Genomic DNA, 16,289 nt, shown 5'->3' with positions numbered 1-16,289 from the left:
TTTCTTTTTGAGGCACATTTATTAATTTGGCTTGCAATAAATATTAAAATTCATTATGCGGATCAATTAATACCACTCTAGGCTAACGCACACTGGTGGTCACAGTATTTATTATTAATTATTATTATTATTATTATTATTATTATTATACAGAAATATACAATATACAATACACAATATAACCTGCACATTTTAACAGAAATCCAGAAAAACGAAGGTGAATTTGTAATCATTCGGAGAGTCCGTGGAGGTTCCTTGCACTCACTGGAATCTGGTCATCTCCATCTGGATTTTAACCGGCTCTAGGTCCTGGGCCTCCTGTCCACAGCAGGGGCAGGAGAAGCTCACCTCCGCCATCATGTGGCTCTTGATGCAGTAGTAGCAGAAGACATGGCGGCAGCCCGCCGTGTGCGCCATGGTGGGCCACTCCCCACAGAGAGCGCACTCGGTGCCCGGGGGGCCCAGCTCCCGCTGCGGGGGTGCCAGAAGGGCACGGGCTCTGAGTCGCCAGGCACCCACGAGAGGCAGCAGGAAGATAAGGAACTCCGCGAAGCCGTGCCACAGCAGCTCGCGGTTCACGTACTGGTAGCCGACGTCATGGGCTCCTGGTGACCCCGCGAAAACCACCCGCATGCCCAGCAGGCGCTCCGTCAGCGTGGGGAACCGACCCCGGCGCAGGAAATGCAGGAAGTTCAATAGGCTGGCCACTTTGGCCACACCGCTGAAGATGTCGAGGATGCGTCTGACCTTGAGGAGGGGTGATTCGGCGGGCCGGTTGAGGAACAACCTGTATGCCCTCTCCTTCAACCATTTCTCCCCGATTGTCCACAAACCAAACCAGAGCTTCTGCCTCCGGATCAGAGGCTGGAACCCATGGGCCTGGCTCACGTCATTGCAGTACCGGATGTTGAGCAGGGACTGGCCGACGGTGGCGCCGTGGGAGTAAACGGTGAACCTCCACAGGAGGAGCTGCAGGAGGGCCTTCAGCTCCGCTTCGCAGGGGGTCAGGAATCCTGGCTTGAAGTACTGGAAGCATCGGCTGAGCTGTGTCCAGACGAGCTGCTCCAGTGCCGTGTCTAACTCGTAGGCGTCAAGTTGGCTTATCCGCAACACCGGAGTCGAGGCGCTCATGTCGTCTTCGGCGAAGGAATCACCTCCTCTGGCCTCACCTACAGAAAGAACAGCGTCATGTCTTTGTGCATCTGGGAGGAAAACGCTCTTCGAACATCAGACCCCCAAAGCACACCGTTAAAAAGGTTACACAACAAAACAACCACAAAGTACTAGCTCCTACAAAGGCCGATTAACAAGGCCGAAAATTTGCGCTGGAACACATCAGCACGACATGAGGTGATGGTTGACAAACAGCCCGATCAAAGAATAATTAATTTAGCCAAAACAACACTGACGCGGACCAACAGTACCATGCACACTGCTCCGACAGACAGCCACCAATTCTCATCGACACCCTGACAGCTATTGACGGCCAAAAACAGACTTTGTGTATTCCAGGCATTAGAGCTCGTGAGACGCAGGCCGGAGATGCTTCAGGACGAAGCGTGTGAGCAAATCGCCCCACAGAACTATTATACGAAATGCATGGGCCCGGCGGGGCAGTAAACATTGGCGGCATGGACAGCGTGACGTATCCCAGCCTTTCATTATATACCTGAGTCCGGCATGAACATTGGGGGCCAGTCTGGCTCTCTAACACATACATTGCATTTTCAAAAGACGTGTGACAAGTTCAAACAAGGATCCAAGCTTTCGTTTATGGAATCAGACATTAAAAACGGAAAATGAGAGTAAACTTACTACTGCTTATTAAAATGTCGTGAAGAATTTTATTCTAAATGGAAAAGACAAAAAAAACAAAACAAAAAAAAACAGTGGGGGGGGGGGGGGGGGGGGGGGGACGACGACAGAAGGCATACATATTTGTATGCATATTCAGCATGACACAATGTGATTTATCTCCGAATATAAACACAGACACAGCTGGAATTAAAGCCCCAATTCAGCGATGGATGTCTCTGGTGTTCAAGACCGGGCTAGAAAAACAATGGCGTCTCACCCACACTCCGGGGATGCAAAGCCTCGATATCCCTTCCAAAGTGTTTATTGAACAGTTTACAAGTTATGAATGAACATGTTTTATTTGGACACGTATCATTGACAGGGACCCATCAATAGTAATGTGACTATTGTCATGGACCTGTCAATATTAATGTAATTATGATTTAAAAGATCACACAGACGTTAGCTGGGGCAAAGAACATCTCCTACAGAGCGGCCGTCAATAGCAGGATTACTATCGACAGGTCCCTTCAGACTTCAGCGTAGCTTCCAGATATATAACAACTAGACTCCTCCGTCAATGGCCAGTGCCTATAAAAATTAAGGGCTGAAATTTACAAGGCTCCAGCCACAGAAAAGAAAATCCATGTTCTTAAGCAGTCATCGAAACTTGTAATCGATGACTATGTTTGCTGCCAGTGTGTACAAAGGGCCGCCTTTCGTGGCACATACCAGCAAGTCCTCGGTGCTGCAGCCGCACGAACGACTTAGAAACCCACTCACATCTATCAGCACGAGAGAAGCCTCGTATTGGCAGACTGTGACATGTCAGGTTCATTCATTTTAGAATATCTTCTATATACACACACTTTTGGAAAATAGACACTTCCCGTCTGTCTCACCTATCTGTATCACTGCATGGGGAAGGAATAAAAAGACTGATGACACATGGAAGGTTCCGGTTGACTGAGAGCATGACAAACCAAGCATCTCTCACTTGAGGTAGTGTAGTTTCCTCGAGCATAAAGATGGCTGTGTAACACAGGTGATGGAAAAAGACGCAGTATGACAGAGGCACAGTTTATTTAGACATTCATATATAAAAGGGGCTTAGTGTGTGTGGTTGTGGGTTCAGTTCCCTCTATGCATGTTCTCCCACATTTGCATGGTTGGTCACACGCAGTCCAAAAACATGCAGAGATCTGATATCTCAACTTAGTGTACAACTCTATGCCATACCTTTGGCCAGGGTGTCCCCTGCCTTTTTCCCTGTGCTTCCTGTCATATGCTGACTGGTAGTGAGATAATTTGATAATCATCCATCCATCCATTCATCTTCTGAACCTGCTTGTCCTATTCAGGGTTGCAGGGGGTCTGGAACCTACTCCGGAGCCTATGGGCACAAGACTGGAACAACCCAAGACGAGGCACCAACCCGTCACAGGGAGTTTGGTAATTATAACTGATATACTTTATGCATCAGTTTCCTCGATTCACTGACTGCACCAAGATGAGTCAGGGGGCCTGGAAGATTCCAGTTTCCATACCTATAGGAGTCCAAAAAGCAGAGAGAGAGAGAGAGAGAATAGGCTGGCAGAGAGTCAAAACAGGCAGCACTCATGCCTTCCACGTCTCGCCAAGCGTGAAGGCGGCATGGATGACCGGGTCCATCGCCAGACCGTGAGCCGTTCAAACTCTCACTCCATATGGGTCAAAAAAGGCAGAGAAATATGAAAGGTAGAGGAGTGAATGTGGAAAAGTGACACGATTCCAGACCCCCTAACAGTCCTTCCACCTGGCAAGGTGATGTGGACCAGGGCACCTCTGTTTCATTATCGGCTGCTTCTATTAATAAGGAAGTGATGCTTCATTTGCCATTTGCACACAGGTACATTGGAATGCTTATTTGCACACATCCCACCATGTTCTCCGTTGAGACACACACACACACACACACACACACACACACACACACACACACACACACACACACAGTTAAAAGTGAAGCTTAGGCTTGAGCACAGGCTCAGGCCATTTATTTGGCACCCCTGAAGCATTTTGGGGGGAGGTTATGGGTCTTGCTCAAATGCCCAACAGACATGTAGCTATTCTGCTGTGGACGGGATTCAAACTGGTGACCACCTGGTTCCGAAGCCTGTGATACAGAGACCACATAATTACTACAAGCTTGTTTAACAGAGGTGTAATTTAGCTCTAAATGGGAACTGATCAACCTGGTGAAACAGCTGCCATTTCACTGTCCGACCATCGGAGATATCTGTTCTTAATATGAACACGAACAGGAGAGTTCGACATACTTTGGGGATATTTGTGGGGCTGTCCGATACTGATACTGCGGACTCAGCTATTCCACTCCAGGTCATCGGTCTTCTGTACAGGCTGGGAAGCGAGAGGACTGTGAACACGGAGAAGGATGTATGTGTTCCAAATGAAACGGAGCTAAATTTTCAGCAAAGTGCAGCAAAAGCTGACTGAGACACACAGCCTTCTGTTTTTTGACATCCATTGGGTCGAAACCGTCCGGGCTAATTGTTATAGGTTCAAGTCATAAAAAATTAATGTGATTAAATGCACCGGTGTCCGAAGACTCTGCTGTCGCGGGCTAATGCTTCATAAGGGGCGACCCCATATCCCAAATCGCAGAAGAAATTCTGAAAGCCTAGGGGGGTACAAAAAGTTAATGTCTGAAAAACGTGCTTTAAAACAAAGCTGACACAAAGATATGTGCCCCGCCTAATCTGGTTTGCACTGAAGATAAATTATTTAAAGGAATTAATTGATTTTGTGAGTTTGGAAGGTGGAAGATGCAAGGCCCGTGTAACTAATAAGAACAGAGGGTCCCAGGGAAAACAGCTTAGAGATTCATGAAACATTTAACGGCTGAGGCGGCGTGCTACAACACCAGAAAGGAGGGAAAAGAAAGTTAATGAGAGGAGAGTAAAGTCTGAACACGCTAAACCGAGTGCAAAACTTTTACGGCATACCAATATAAACGTGTCAGCATATTTAACTAATTCAAACACATCTCCGTTAAAATGGGCCAATGCATATACTGTAGGGGAAAAACTGCTGAATGAACCAAACAACATTTATTCCGCTAAGTTAATCTTCAAGGACAGAGATACAATTTGTATATTTTACTTGGCAGTTATGCAGTGCTAAATGCCGCTATAATTAAAACGGCCAGGCAAATAAAATACTGACTTGGGTTATAAGAAGACTGTTTGCCAAACACCTTATCCTCCCACGAGAAACTGTCTGCTTCCAATCAATATGCAGAACACAGAACCTATGAAAAGATGGCAAATGTTAAGATCAATGCACTGAATGATAATACAATGGGAATACAGCTAAATGTTCTGTTTGCAAACCTTGGTCTTCATCAGTCCTATTTAATTCCTAGTGTCTGGCTTAATGAAGCTAATTTACGGTGGTAATTAATACCCGTGCTATAAAACATTATTATTCAGTGTATTATTTAATTACAATTTTCAGCATTTAAAAAAAAGAAATGCAAAAAAAAAAACCTCACCAAAACAGCTCTCTCTGAATTTTGCGTAACCACGCAGATTTTCTCTCATAGCTACAGCTGTCAAATAGCAGGTCAGGCAAATTCACACTTCAATCTGAAAGATTTGCTAACCAGTGACCCTTGGGGCAGTGTTATTTTCGAACAAAGTAATTATCCAAAATTGCATCTCTAAAAATGACCAACTGTATAATGGACAATTGTTCAGATAAATGCTGTGTAAATTGATTTAAAAAAAAAAAAAAAGAATTTATGCTACATTTGTTACGAGCACAAATTACAGAGGGAATCGTTTTGCCAAGTTTCGCCCAAACCTTTACAGTGCTGTAGCTCATATGACCCAGACAGCATTACATCTCTCTTGTTGGAATCTGGAGTTCACAGACATTTGTTGCACATGCAACAAATCAAGCACATCCCTGAGACATTTTTGGAAAAGAAGCAAGAACCTGTCATTGCCTGTACTTTCAAGGCAAACATTACAGCACATCTGCAGAATAAATAGATGGAATTCCTTGCCAACGTAACGTTCAAATAATTAATCTTAAATGCCCCTTTTGTTCCAATGTATAGACAACCCATTGGCCCTCTTAAGATCACACTTCCCTCTGTACAGACCAATTACTTTAAAACTCAGGTCACAAAACTTTAAAAAGTAAAACATTTTGTTTACTGTGCTATATATTCTATTTTTTATGCTCGATTTGATTCTAAAGTCTGTACAATTCTATTTAATAGCTATAAATTCTTATGTCTGGGATTCCTCCTGTGTTTCATAATAAAAACATTTGTTTGTTTCTCAACAAGGTAACAACAAAAAACATCTGAAGTGAACAAAAAGTTTTGAATGAAAGTGAATGAGGGAACAACTATGCAGATTGTTTGTGGTAAACTAATATCTGTAATCAATAATGTCAACCAAATCCTAGTGTTTTTCCAGCACGAACAGGGGTATTGAGATGATCTTTGATCCCTATACTATTGTTTGTGTTCAGAAGCAACACAAGTAGTAGCTTAAACAGTATTTCTTCAATGGTGAGTTACATAATACTAAATAAAATAAACATTTTCTGTGAAATAGGATTTCAGTATAAAAACTTCAGCAATAAAAAAATACATAACACTATTTGCAAAGTACAGTGAACATTATTACATATCAAATTGCTGCAGTATAAGCAGTCTGTGACTGTGCAGTATAAGGCTTTGTGTGCAAGATCAGAAGGTCAATGGTTCAAATCCCATGGCCAATAGAATACCCGTATCACTACTGAACTCTTCAGCAAGGACCTTAACCCCAGTTGCTCCACGGACTGTCTAATCTTTACTTGTCGCTTTGCTCTACAAGTGGAGGTGCAAATATTTTTGAATAATTCCAGTAACAGTATTTTAAAACACATTTTAATCTTTTAATGGTTGGACTTTTATGCAGATCACCTCCTAGCAAACACTTTGTATGAATGGCTTTAAGCAGCAATGAGACATTGATGACTTTGAAGAAGGTATAACAATTTAACCATGTTTCCCTTCATTAAAACTAAACAATTAAAATACTAAAATAGCAATAGAAACCTAATAGCGAATTTAAAGGGAACAGACAAGTACCCAAAAGTAGAACTGGGCATCTGTATAGCCCAAAATAATGATGCATGTGTATTACTCAGAAGCATTTCAGGTCAAAGCAGGAGAGTTCAGAGTGGGCTGTGATCATCCCGTTTCAATCTACAGTACTAAATTCTTAAATTCAGGCTGTTTTGCACAGATCGGCCGTAACACCGGAAAAATGAAACCGCTCGCATGTCGAGATGCATTAAAACATATGAGCAGGGAGGCAAAGCGATATGCTGCAACAAATCGTTCATAACTGTTCCCAGTAAACAGGTTCGCATGTGTGCGTTGAGAGCCCGCAAGGAGTCCTGCTTACAAATAAAAGAGCTTATCCTGACATAACCCGGGCTTACTCACTCCATCGGAATGACATTCATCCCAATACGCAGGATAACTGCAAGAGGTGCATTTAGGGACGAAATGCACTGATCCAAAAAACGAAATGCCTCACGCAGCTGGGTATTAATTTCCTTTTTTTGTTATTTTTATTTATTTAATGATATATTAAGTACCAAAACACAAGTTAAACGAAAATACTTTAGCGCCGATCACTTTATAACCAAGATATTTATAAAGGACATTTTGACATCTTCGGCGGTAAAATCATTATTGTTGATGTACTAGCAAACTTCGTTGCCGAAACAAATTATTATACATTAAGACATAAATAAAGCAAAATGCAAGTTACAAGGTAATAAGAAACGAATGTCACAAAATTCCTCCTTGTTTACGGTTCATGGAAAAACAGATCCTGCTAAACATGTTCTTATTACCGAAATAATGATAAACTGATTTACGAACTGAAGAAGTTTGGAAGTTAGATCTCTGATATGACATGTCAGTACAAGACCTGCAATAATTCTGCCCATAATAACTAGTTGAACTTGCCTTGCAACGCAAAACAGTCCATATCCTTTCGGTTCACCATCTTAGTTTATTTCCGTGAGCTTTCATAATATAATATTTACAGAAATGTATAAAAAACAATAAATATTTACCCATGATAAATATCCCACGAGCAAGTTCAAATCCTTTCGGTGCGGAAACAAACCTAATTTCCGGGTCGTGCCAGCAGTCACGAGGCGTGTGAAAGTAGGCCAATAAAATCATTTGTAACTAGAACCCGTGACCAATTGGGACCAATCGCCTTTTGCCGGCCAGGTTATTCTGTTCAGGGAGGCAAAAACGAAAATCTCAGCGCCAAAATCTCTCAGATTGTTTATTAAAATCACCATAGCACTCGTTCGGTACGGTCGTTTAAACCAATCGCCGCAGAAAGTCAGAGTTTTAGTGGCGTGAGAACCAATGGGATTTGGCGGTGGGCGGGCTGCAGAGAGAAGCAAACTAGATTGAACAACTGTAAACTGTCTGTTTGAATTAGGTAGGTAGTGCAGTTAAAATTATGTCTGACACTTAATGAGCAATACAATAAATACATTTTTGTTATAGTTTGAAAACTAAATGTATACTGAATAAGAACAAGTTTACATGAAAATCAGAAAAGAAAATACAGTTATTAGTTGTTACAGTGCACAAGTTGTTTATTAATATTATAGGATACATATCAACTGCTCAATATATTATTTAACAGAATGAAGCCTTTTGACTAATTACATAACCACGTTAATTAATCGTATTCGGGAATCGTTTAAAATGTTCTTTTGAAATAGAGAATGAGACTAAAACTAACATATATATAACATATGTTACGGAATCAAAGGGCAACATGGATAAAAATCATGTATTAACTTTTGAGAAGAGATCGGCAGAGGTGAGTGGTGCTGAAGCGTGCACGGTCGTCCACAGACCCGCAACTACAAACGTGCAAGTCCTGCTGCACCGATTCAAAACTCTATACGAGGAACAGCTGGAGCGCTTGGAGTCGCTGGAGCGGAGATCCGGCGATCGCGAAGAGGTGCTGCGGGTAAGAGAGCCTCCTTCGTTGTCCGTCCAGTCTCCGCACGCCTTGCAAGAAGCCAGCGGCTTTCAAAAGTATTACTCTCCGATCCGACCAGAGAGGTGTTCCGTTGTGCAGAGGAAATCAAAACTGCGCCCATGTCCGAAGCTTTTGCTGTATCCTTATTAGTGGGGGAATCTATGTATTTTTTCTGTGACCCCAGAATCAAAGTGCGATTAAAGGTGACATTCAGCGGACTGATGAAGCACTTTAAGTATATTTACCCCTCACAAAATTAATAAAAAATCTTCCAGATGTTACGAAAGAAGTTATTTTATGTGCCCCAGTTACAATCCTGTAGAAATTGCAGGAGAAGGAGGCCGGCATAACCTAACCGTAGCCGTGGAGTCAACACTTGGGGGGGGGGGGGGTGGTTACAAAGGCCGTAATTATAATATATATTTGGGGGGGTGGGGGGGTGGTATTGTGAGCTCCCAACATATATTACAGTTACGGCTTTGCAGCATGTAGAAATATACATACCACTCTGGGTACAAAACTCTTCAGATTACGCTGGAAAGCAGCACAATTCATTTACTTTTATTGACACAAATTCGCCAGTAGACATGGGTAATCTTTTTTTTTTTTGGAGAGGGTATGGGTTTACAACAATATGGTAGGTGCAGTGCTTACATTTAGTCACAAATATTCATTACGACTACACAAATGCCATGAGTAGCTCCAACTACGCGCCCTAACAGTACATCACAAGGTAGATCCATAGAAGCAGCATACTTTTATCAGATGGCAAATTGCATTAGGCTCCCATCCTGTGGCGTGGATCAAAGTATCTTCCTCTAGATTCACGTTTAAAAGGCTCCAAATCATTTAAATTGTCATGTGAAATTATTCAGTTACATGCTGAAATCCCAGCCTATACATCAAAACCACTGTAATGAAGTTTACGAAGTAATGCCTGGGTGATTCACCCATATGAGAGGCGGTTGATATTTACAATTCTACCTGATGTGCAGCCATGTGTACAAGGTGATTTTGTAGCAATTAAATTAAGGGACATCCAGTGGTCTACGATAATTTCCTTTACAATTCAGACCTCCACGAACACATCTGACAATACTGAATATTTAATGGTTATCTATCTATCTATCTATCTATCTATCTATCTATCTATCTATCTATACTAGTCTGGCTGTCATTTTCAAATAATAAAATACAATAGATCTTTATTGTCATTGTTTTAAAAAACAATGACAGACTGGGAATAATAATGGTCTATGGCCCATTCAAAGTGTTCATGGAAATGCAGAGATAACAGGTACACAAAATGTCATATTGGCGCACAGCCATAAGTCAAGTAAATGACTGATTTTTCAGGACTAGGGTGGTGAAAGCCTAACACCGTTTTTTTTTCCACGCGTGCCACATCCTTGGTGTAGTGAAGTGGGCCATTTACCATGCAGCCTGCAAGGATGTCAACCAAACAGAATAGGGAGTAGGTGCAAGGGATGTCGCCCCTCTTGAGCCATGTCCTGTAGCAGAGTGCCATGTCGTGACCATATCTCCAATGTTGCATTGGTGGAAATAGGTGAGAGAACTCACCCACCGTGTATTGCTTAAGACACTTATTTACTAACCGAGCACAATTATTCCTTTAAGGGTAATAATAGGGCAGGAGCAAGCATGTAGTGTAGTGGTTATGAACTTGTAACCTCAAGGTTGCTAGTTCAAGTGTAAGCAAGGCCCTGGTCTAGTACCCTTGAGCACGGTACTTAACAGGAATTGCTCAGGTGAAACATCTGACTGTAAAAATGGATAAAACAAACAATAAAAATGTTCTGTCAGCTAAGCAGCTAAACGTAAATACGATTTGTCTGCAAGATTACGCATGTCGACGTTAGTGTCAAAGGGCGTAACTTTGGCTGGAACATTGGGGGGGTTGAGGTCTCCACTCATTATGGGGGAAACATGATTATTGGGGGGTTGTATTAGCTGGTTTTGATTTATGCCCATGTTAGTGTCTCACACTTAATTATTTCTTTTTTTCAGAAGAAAGTGCAGATTTTGCGATCCTACGTGAATGATCTTTGTGACCAAAACCAGATTTTGGTTTGGACAGTGGAAGACCTTGAGACCGAAGCCAATGACAAGTTGGCCGTGCTGCAGGCGAAAATTGGCAGTTCTGATCAGGCGATTACGGTAAGCCTTTTTAAATTCCTGTTCCATCTTTTACATTTTGGTTGGTTTATGTCATTCTCTTTGCTCTTAGGAGTAGTAACGGGAGGAAGCACCCATCACACTACTGTTTTGTTTATGGAAGTCTGGAATGGAAGTAATATAAAGCATATTTAAAGTCTTTGCTCTAGATTAAACACACATGATGGGAGATAACCATGCTGGTCTAAAGACAAGGGAAGCATTATCAATCAGTGCCATGCAAAGATATTTTCAGTAGATTTAAAGAAATATAATCTAATTTTAAGGCATTTAGACTGCAGGAAGGCAAATATGCATGCTCATAATAAACTGTATATTTTCTGGTGGGGGAAAATATTGAAGAGAAAATTACTATCGAGATTTTTAAGCATAAGTCTTTACATATGGTCAGATATTTACTTATGTCATCTTTCAGTATACCACTCATACAGATATGTTTATTTTTTAGGATTTTAGAATTTTCAAAGCAATTTTACGATGAATGTATTTAAGGTGCTTGCCTGTGTCTTCAGTTGTAGATGTTTCTGTTTAAATATTTGTGACATGATTGGATAGGTGATATTTTTCTGAGAGCAATATCGCTGCCATATCAGTAACAAAACTAAACAAAAAATGTTTTTGATGTGCCATATTATCTTGAGGCACTGTCCAACCTGTGTCCTGCAAATGCAACCTCTAACGTAGAAGTACTGTATGATTTGTTTCTTTGTGCTGATAGCTGTTTAATAATTTATTACTCAAGTTAAATTATTTACCCCTGAGTGGTAAATGTTCAGTGTGTAAATAAAATGGTTTTCTAAATGCATAAAATATTAGTGCATATCGAAAATTTCTGCTTATAGTCAGCATTTGGTCATTGCTAAATCGTCAAAAAAATCCTTGTATTTCCATTAACAATATAGAAATGAATGACAGCCTACATAGGGCTCAACGAAAACTAAGTTTTAGAGCTTAAGATAAATGAGGCCGTTATTATATTACCGCAGAGTTTATTGGTTAGTGCACTCTATTTTGAGTTATTCATCAGTGAAGCAGTTTGTTTACATCTCTCTTTGGTAGCTAGAGTAGATTGGAGTCGGCAGCAGTGGTTGACTGCTTCTGAAGCATATCACATTGTCCCCTGGCTGGTAAACATTATTATAATGACTATAATTGTAAATGAATCCGATTCAGTGGATTAAAAGCTACTTTGGTGCCTCTTGAAACTACAAAGAACACACTGCAGTTGGTAATATGAGACACTAATAGAATGTCGTAATTTTTTTATTTAAACATCAGTATTTTCAAATGCGTTATTTTGAAAGGCAACACCTAGTGTTGGTTTACTGTGGTTTGCATTTACGCACATGCTGTAAGGGAGAGTCCTCTTACCTCTTCCGTGCATTGCTGGTTTCCTGGTTTAGATAGACCCAGTGCAATATACCTTCTTGAGCGTTCTCTATGGCCTGTCCTGCACAATCCAGTTTGCTCTGATTTAGGGTTTTAAGCATAACAAAAAAGCATGCAAGAATTGTACTTTCCTGGGTTTCATCTCAATGTGGGGCCAGTAGTGCTATTGTACAGTAGTAAGCTGCTGTAGTGAACAGGTTGTTTTGCTCGAACGCACTTTTAAAGAGCACACCTGGAACAAACAAAAACCGGGATACAGACTTAAACCTTAAACACCGTATACAGTTCTTATGCATCTGGGCCACCAGATGTGTTTTCTAAAGGACAATTTTTACATAGTTGATGGTGTTGAGAACTTGGATATGAAGGGCAATATTGTCTTATGTGGAGATCTAGTGGAGTCAACTCTCTTAAAGAAACAAAAAAGTTGTAATTATTTTTAACCATAAAACAAAAAACAGACCTTTATTCTGTGCCTGGATGGGAACTGAAAATCAAAACATTGTCATCTTCTGGGAAGGTTCTGATGTTATACCCTGAACCTTAATTGTTTCAGTAAAAAATCCTGTTGTTCAAACATCTATAATGTGGAATTATGAGCTGTGTCTTAATGGATAAAATACTAAACAACTGATATTCATTTTAGATCAGAATTGTCTTTGAATATTCAGGTTTACCTGGTTTCATATGAACTTGTGTTTGTAGATTGAGGAGCAGAATCTTTTATTTATCTAGCCATCTAGCCTAATTGCTCAAGGACCCAGTGGTGGGATCACATTTTTGACCATGAGATTTGACCCAGTAACCTTTTTATAGTTTTGATGTCTTTACAATTATTCTAAAATGTAGAGAATTCTACAAATAAACATTTGCATGGGTAGGTGTGTCCAAAATTTTGACTGGTACTGTATAACCATAATTTCTGCAAAGTGATTTGCAGTTGACATGAAAGGTCAGAAGGTACCGTTATCCAGGATGACCACAGGGGCGATTATCAAGGTCTCTCAAACCATACGCTGTCCTCGGTGGCAGCTGAGAAACGCAGGACGCTGTTGCTAAGGATCAGTCTATGTGGCTCGGATAGGTGGTGATGTGATGTAGGGGTGTGGCCTGGCCATGACATATCAAAGTAAACAGATAAATGTGACCTCGAGTAATTATCATCCATGGACAGGCTGCGGAAAGCTGTCCCCAGCATGAGGGAGCATGATGTGGTGTTGAGGACCATGGGTGACATCAGTGCTACAGTTGTGGTGTTGAGTAAGGTTTACTTTGGAAGCTGAGCTGCTGTGATTGAACAAAAAAAGCTTTGCTAGAGCCTTTAAGCTAGAACTATGGGAAATGACAAGCCTGTCTGTGACCATGTTCTATTGGGTCGTGGTGACTTCGGGGACCGGGACGTGAACCGTGTGTGTGGGACAGAGATAATTACTTCGTTCTGAGTGATAATTGATCTGCTTCATTACCGTATTAACTCCCTAATCATATGTCACTATTGGGAGCCCTGTAATAAATGCGTTGTTTGATTTTTGAAATAATGAACTAATTAGAGTAATTAAAATCAATACAGGTGTCAATACAAGGTTAGGATTCCGAATGTGGTCTCTATCTGCGTTTGGCAAGAAGTCACCAGCTCAGTGGAAAAAAGGGGATCTAACGCTGATTTATGAACGGCCGACGGTCGTTAGTTAGAATAAATTGCTTGTAGTAGCAGAGACAGCATTATTCAAGTACAAGATACTAAGTGCATTGTAAGGTCAGCAATAAGGGCAAACTTACATATGTAGTTGTGTGCCCCTGTAAACCCATGTTAATATATCAGGCCTGGACAGCAGATGGTGGCATACTGGGATCAGTGTGCTGGGATCAGTGTGCTGGCATCAGAGTGGTGCCTTGCAAAGCGGACACAGCTATAAACGAGGGTGCAGCCTCCCACCGTGCTCTAGCTTTTGTTCTGAGCAACTTAATTCATGATGCATACAGTAGCTGCTTAAGAGTAATGATCTAGATCAGGGTTCTTCAACTCTGGACCTCGATTCCAAATCGAGGCCTTGTTTTCAGTTCTCCCAGGTAGTTGTTTAATAGTTATTGATTCTGATTGGTCAGAGGCTTCACACCTGACTGACAGGTAAAGGAAAGCTGGAAAACCAGCAGTGCTCGGACCTCGAGGACCGTGAGTTGAATAACCCTGATCTAGATGTTTCTCATAATAAAAATTACTGATTCCATAGCAATAATGCTATATAAACTTTGAAATGCACTAACTTTGGTACATTTCTGCACCTCACCCAGTATTGCAAATTTAAATAGGATTAATCAGTTACTTAATTATTTAAGAGCTTGTGATCTATTAAGTAATCTAATGGTTAAATATTTTATTTATTGCAATTACTTTTGGAACTATATTATTTTAAGTTTTTTTTTCCTTCTCCAGTACTCCCAATATCTCAAAATAATTGCTAAATGTCAGGATAGGTCAAATTATGGTCAGAATTGAATTAACAGTCTAATTAATTGTAATTAATTAGGGGTTTGGTGAGGACTGCAGATCGCTGGTGCGGTGAGACTGCATTTTCAGTAGGCTGTATAAAAGTCACTTTATACACGTTTAATTGAATCAGCAGCGCGTTAATTATATTGCGAGTGATGGCTTTGACAATATTGATCCCAAATGATGAGAACCTTTTTTTGTTTATCATTAGGAAGAGAGTGCATTAGCAGGATGGGGCATGGGGGGCTTTTTAGTGTGCGTGGTATTTTATTCTTTCAGCACTGATATTGTGAGAGAATGAGGGGATTTGTGCATGGTAAAATAACGCCTACTGCCTTCTCACTCCGACCTGGATGAACAGGGCTGGATTCCTAACTGGAGGGGTGTTGGTAGTCTAGTGGTTAGGATGCTTGCTTCTGGACCAAGAGATCGCAGGTTCAAGTTCCACCTCTTGACACTGCAATCACTGGGTTCCTGAGCAAGACCCTTAATCCCAACTTGCTCTAGGGGGACTGTCCCTGAATTTAGAAAAATGGAAGCCGCTCTGGATAAGAGCATCTGCTAAATTCTCAAAAAGCCCATGAAGGTGCTTTTCATATGCAATCTCAATTAGACCTTTTTTATAACTTAAAAACTTTTAAAGGGAAAGGTTATTGGGAATATAAGGCATTCTGAAAAACCCAGGGGGTGTAGAAAGACCCCCACCAAGTGGATTTTGACTTGAAATGCTTGCGATGGCACTGTTTCAGCGAACAGTTTAGATGTCCTGGTGTTTTCTATTGTAGAAACGTTCAGTATTTACATGCGTTAAAATAAAAGGTCTTTGACAGACCTAACACTATATTCGGAATGCTGCAGACGCAGCGAGGTGGTCGTGGTGGTGGTTCGGGTCCAGTGATTTTCCATGTGAGGTGCATGATGTTCGGAGGTTTTTGATGCTCTGCTTGTTAGCATCTTGTTAATAAGCCGCAGAAACAATCAGTGCGTTATACTTCTAAAATGAACTCAATCTGGAATTTCTTAGGACATATATAACAAAATAAAGGTAACCTGACTGTATGCTTACGCAGCAGTGTTGGGGAAGTTACTCACAAAAGTAATCCATTAAAAACAGAGGTGGATTGTTCAGGTCCAGAAAGTACAAATCCAGACCGAGGTTTTGTTTCAACCAACCAATTCAATACTCTGTGACTCTTCATACTCAACTAGTTGGTTGAAACGAAACCTAAGTCTGGATTTACTGTATACTTTCCGGATCTGAACTTTCCACCTCTATCTGTAATGGATTTCGTTTGTGAGTAACTTTCCCAACACTGTTAAACAGT

General features: G+C 41.1%; 2 protein-coding genes across 21 annotated transcripts in view; one reads left to right on the top strand and one right to left on the bottom strand.

Moving 5' to 3' along the window:
- pex2 (peroxisomal biogenesis factor 2) lies at positions 1-8,042 on the bottom strand. Of its 9 annotated transcripts, none has more exons than XM_072699738.1 (5): positions 7,951-8,039; positions 5,023-5,107; positions 4,116-4,197; positions 3,037-3,204; positions 1-1,169 (listed from the first exon to the last, which is right to left on the bottom strand). In XM_072699738.1, exons 4-5 carry the CDS (start codon positions 3,080-3,082, stop codon positions 262-264), a joined length of 954 nt encoding a protein of 317 aa, XP_072555839.1. In that variant the 5' UTR covers positions 3,083-3,204; positions 4,116-4,197; positions 5,023-5,107; positions 7,951-8,039; the 3' UTR covers positions 1-261. The 9 variants fall into 9 exon arrangements, with proteins under 9 accessions (XP_072555839.1, XP_072555841.1, XP_023678219.2 ...); XM_072699740.1 differs by having other exon boundaries at positions 7,841-7,957; XM_023822451.2 differs by lacking the exon at positions 4,116-4,197 and having other exon boundaries at positions 3,037-3,344.
- A 64-nt stretch (positions 8,043-8,106) lies between these two features.
- LOC111849520 (uncharacterized) overlaps positions 8,107-16,289 on the top strand; it is a 115,674-nt gene continuing 107,491 nt past the window's right edge. For 8 of the 12 annotated variants that reach the window (XR_011982669.1, XR_002839557.2, XR_002839558.2 and 5 more), the window contains exons 1-2: positions 8,342-8,876; positions 10,917-11,066. Coding sequence is in view for 6 of the 12 variants with exons in the window: in XM_023822441.2 (XP_023678209.2) it covers positions 8,679-8,876; positions 10,917-11,066 (348 nt within the window). In the remaining 6 variants the exon portion in view is untranslated. The other 4 variants (XM_023822443.2, XM_023822442.2, XM_023822445.2 and 1 more) reach the window with 4 other exon arrangements.

This window comes from Paramormyrops kingsleyae, chromosome 15 (genome assembly GCF_048594095.1).
Source record: "Paramormyrops kingsleyae isolate MSU_618 chromosome 15, PKINGS_0.4, whole genome shotgun sequence".
NCBI classification, from domain to species: Eukaryota; Metazoa; Chordata; class Actinopteri; order Osteoglossiformes; family Mormyridae; genus Paramormyrops; species Paramormyrops kingsleyae.
This window is presented reverse-complemented; position numbering and strand designations above follow the sequence as displayed.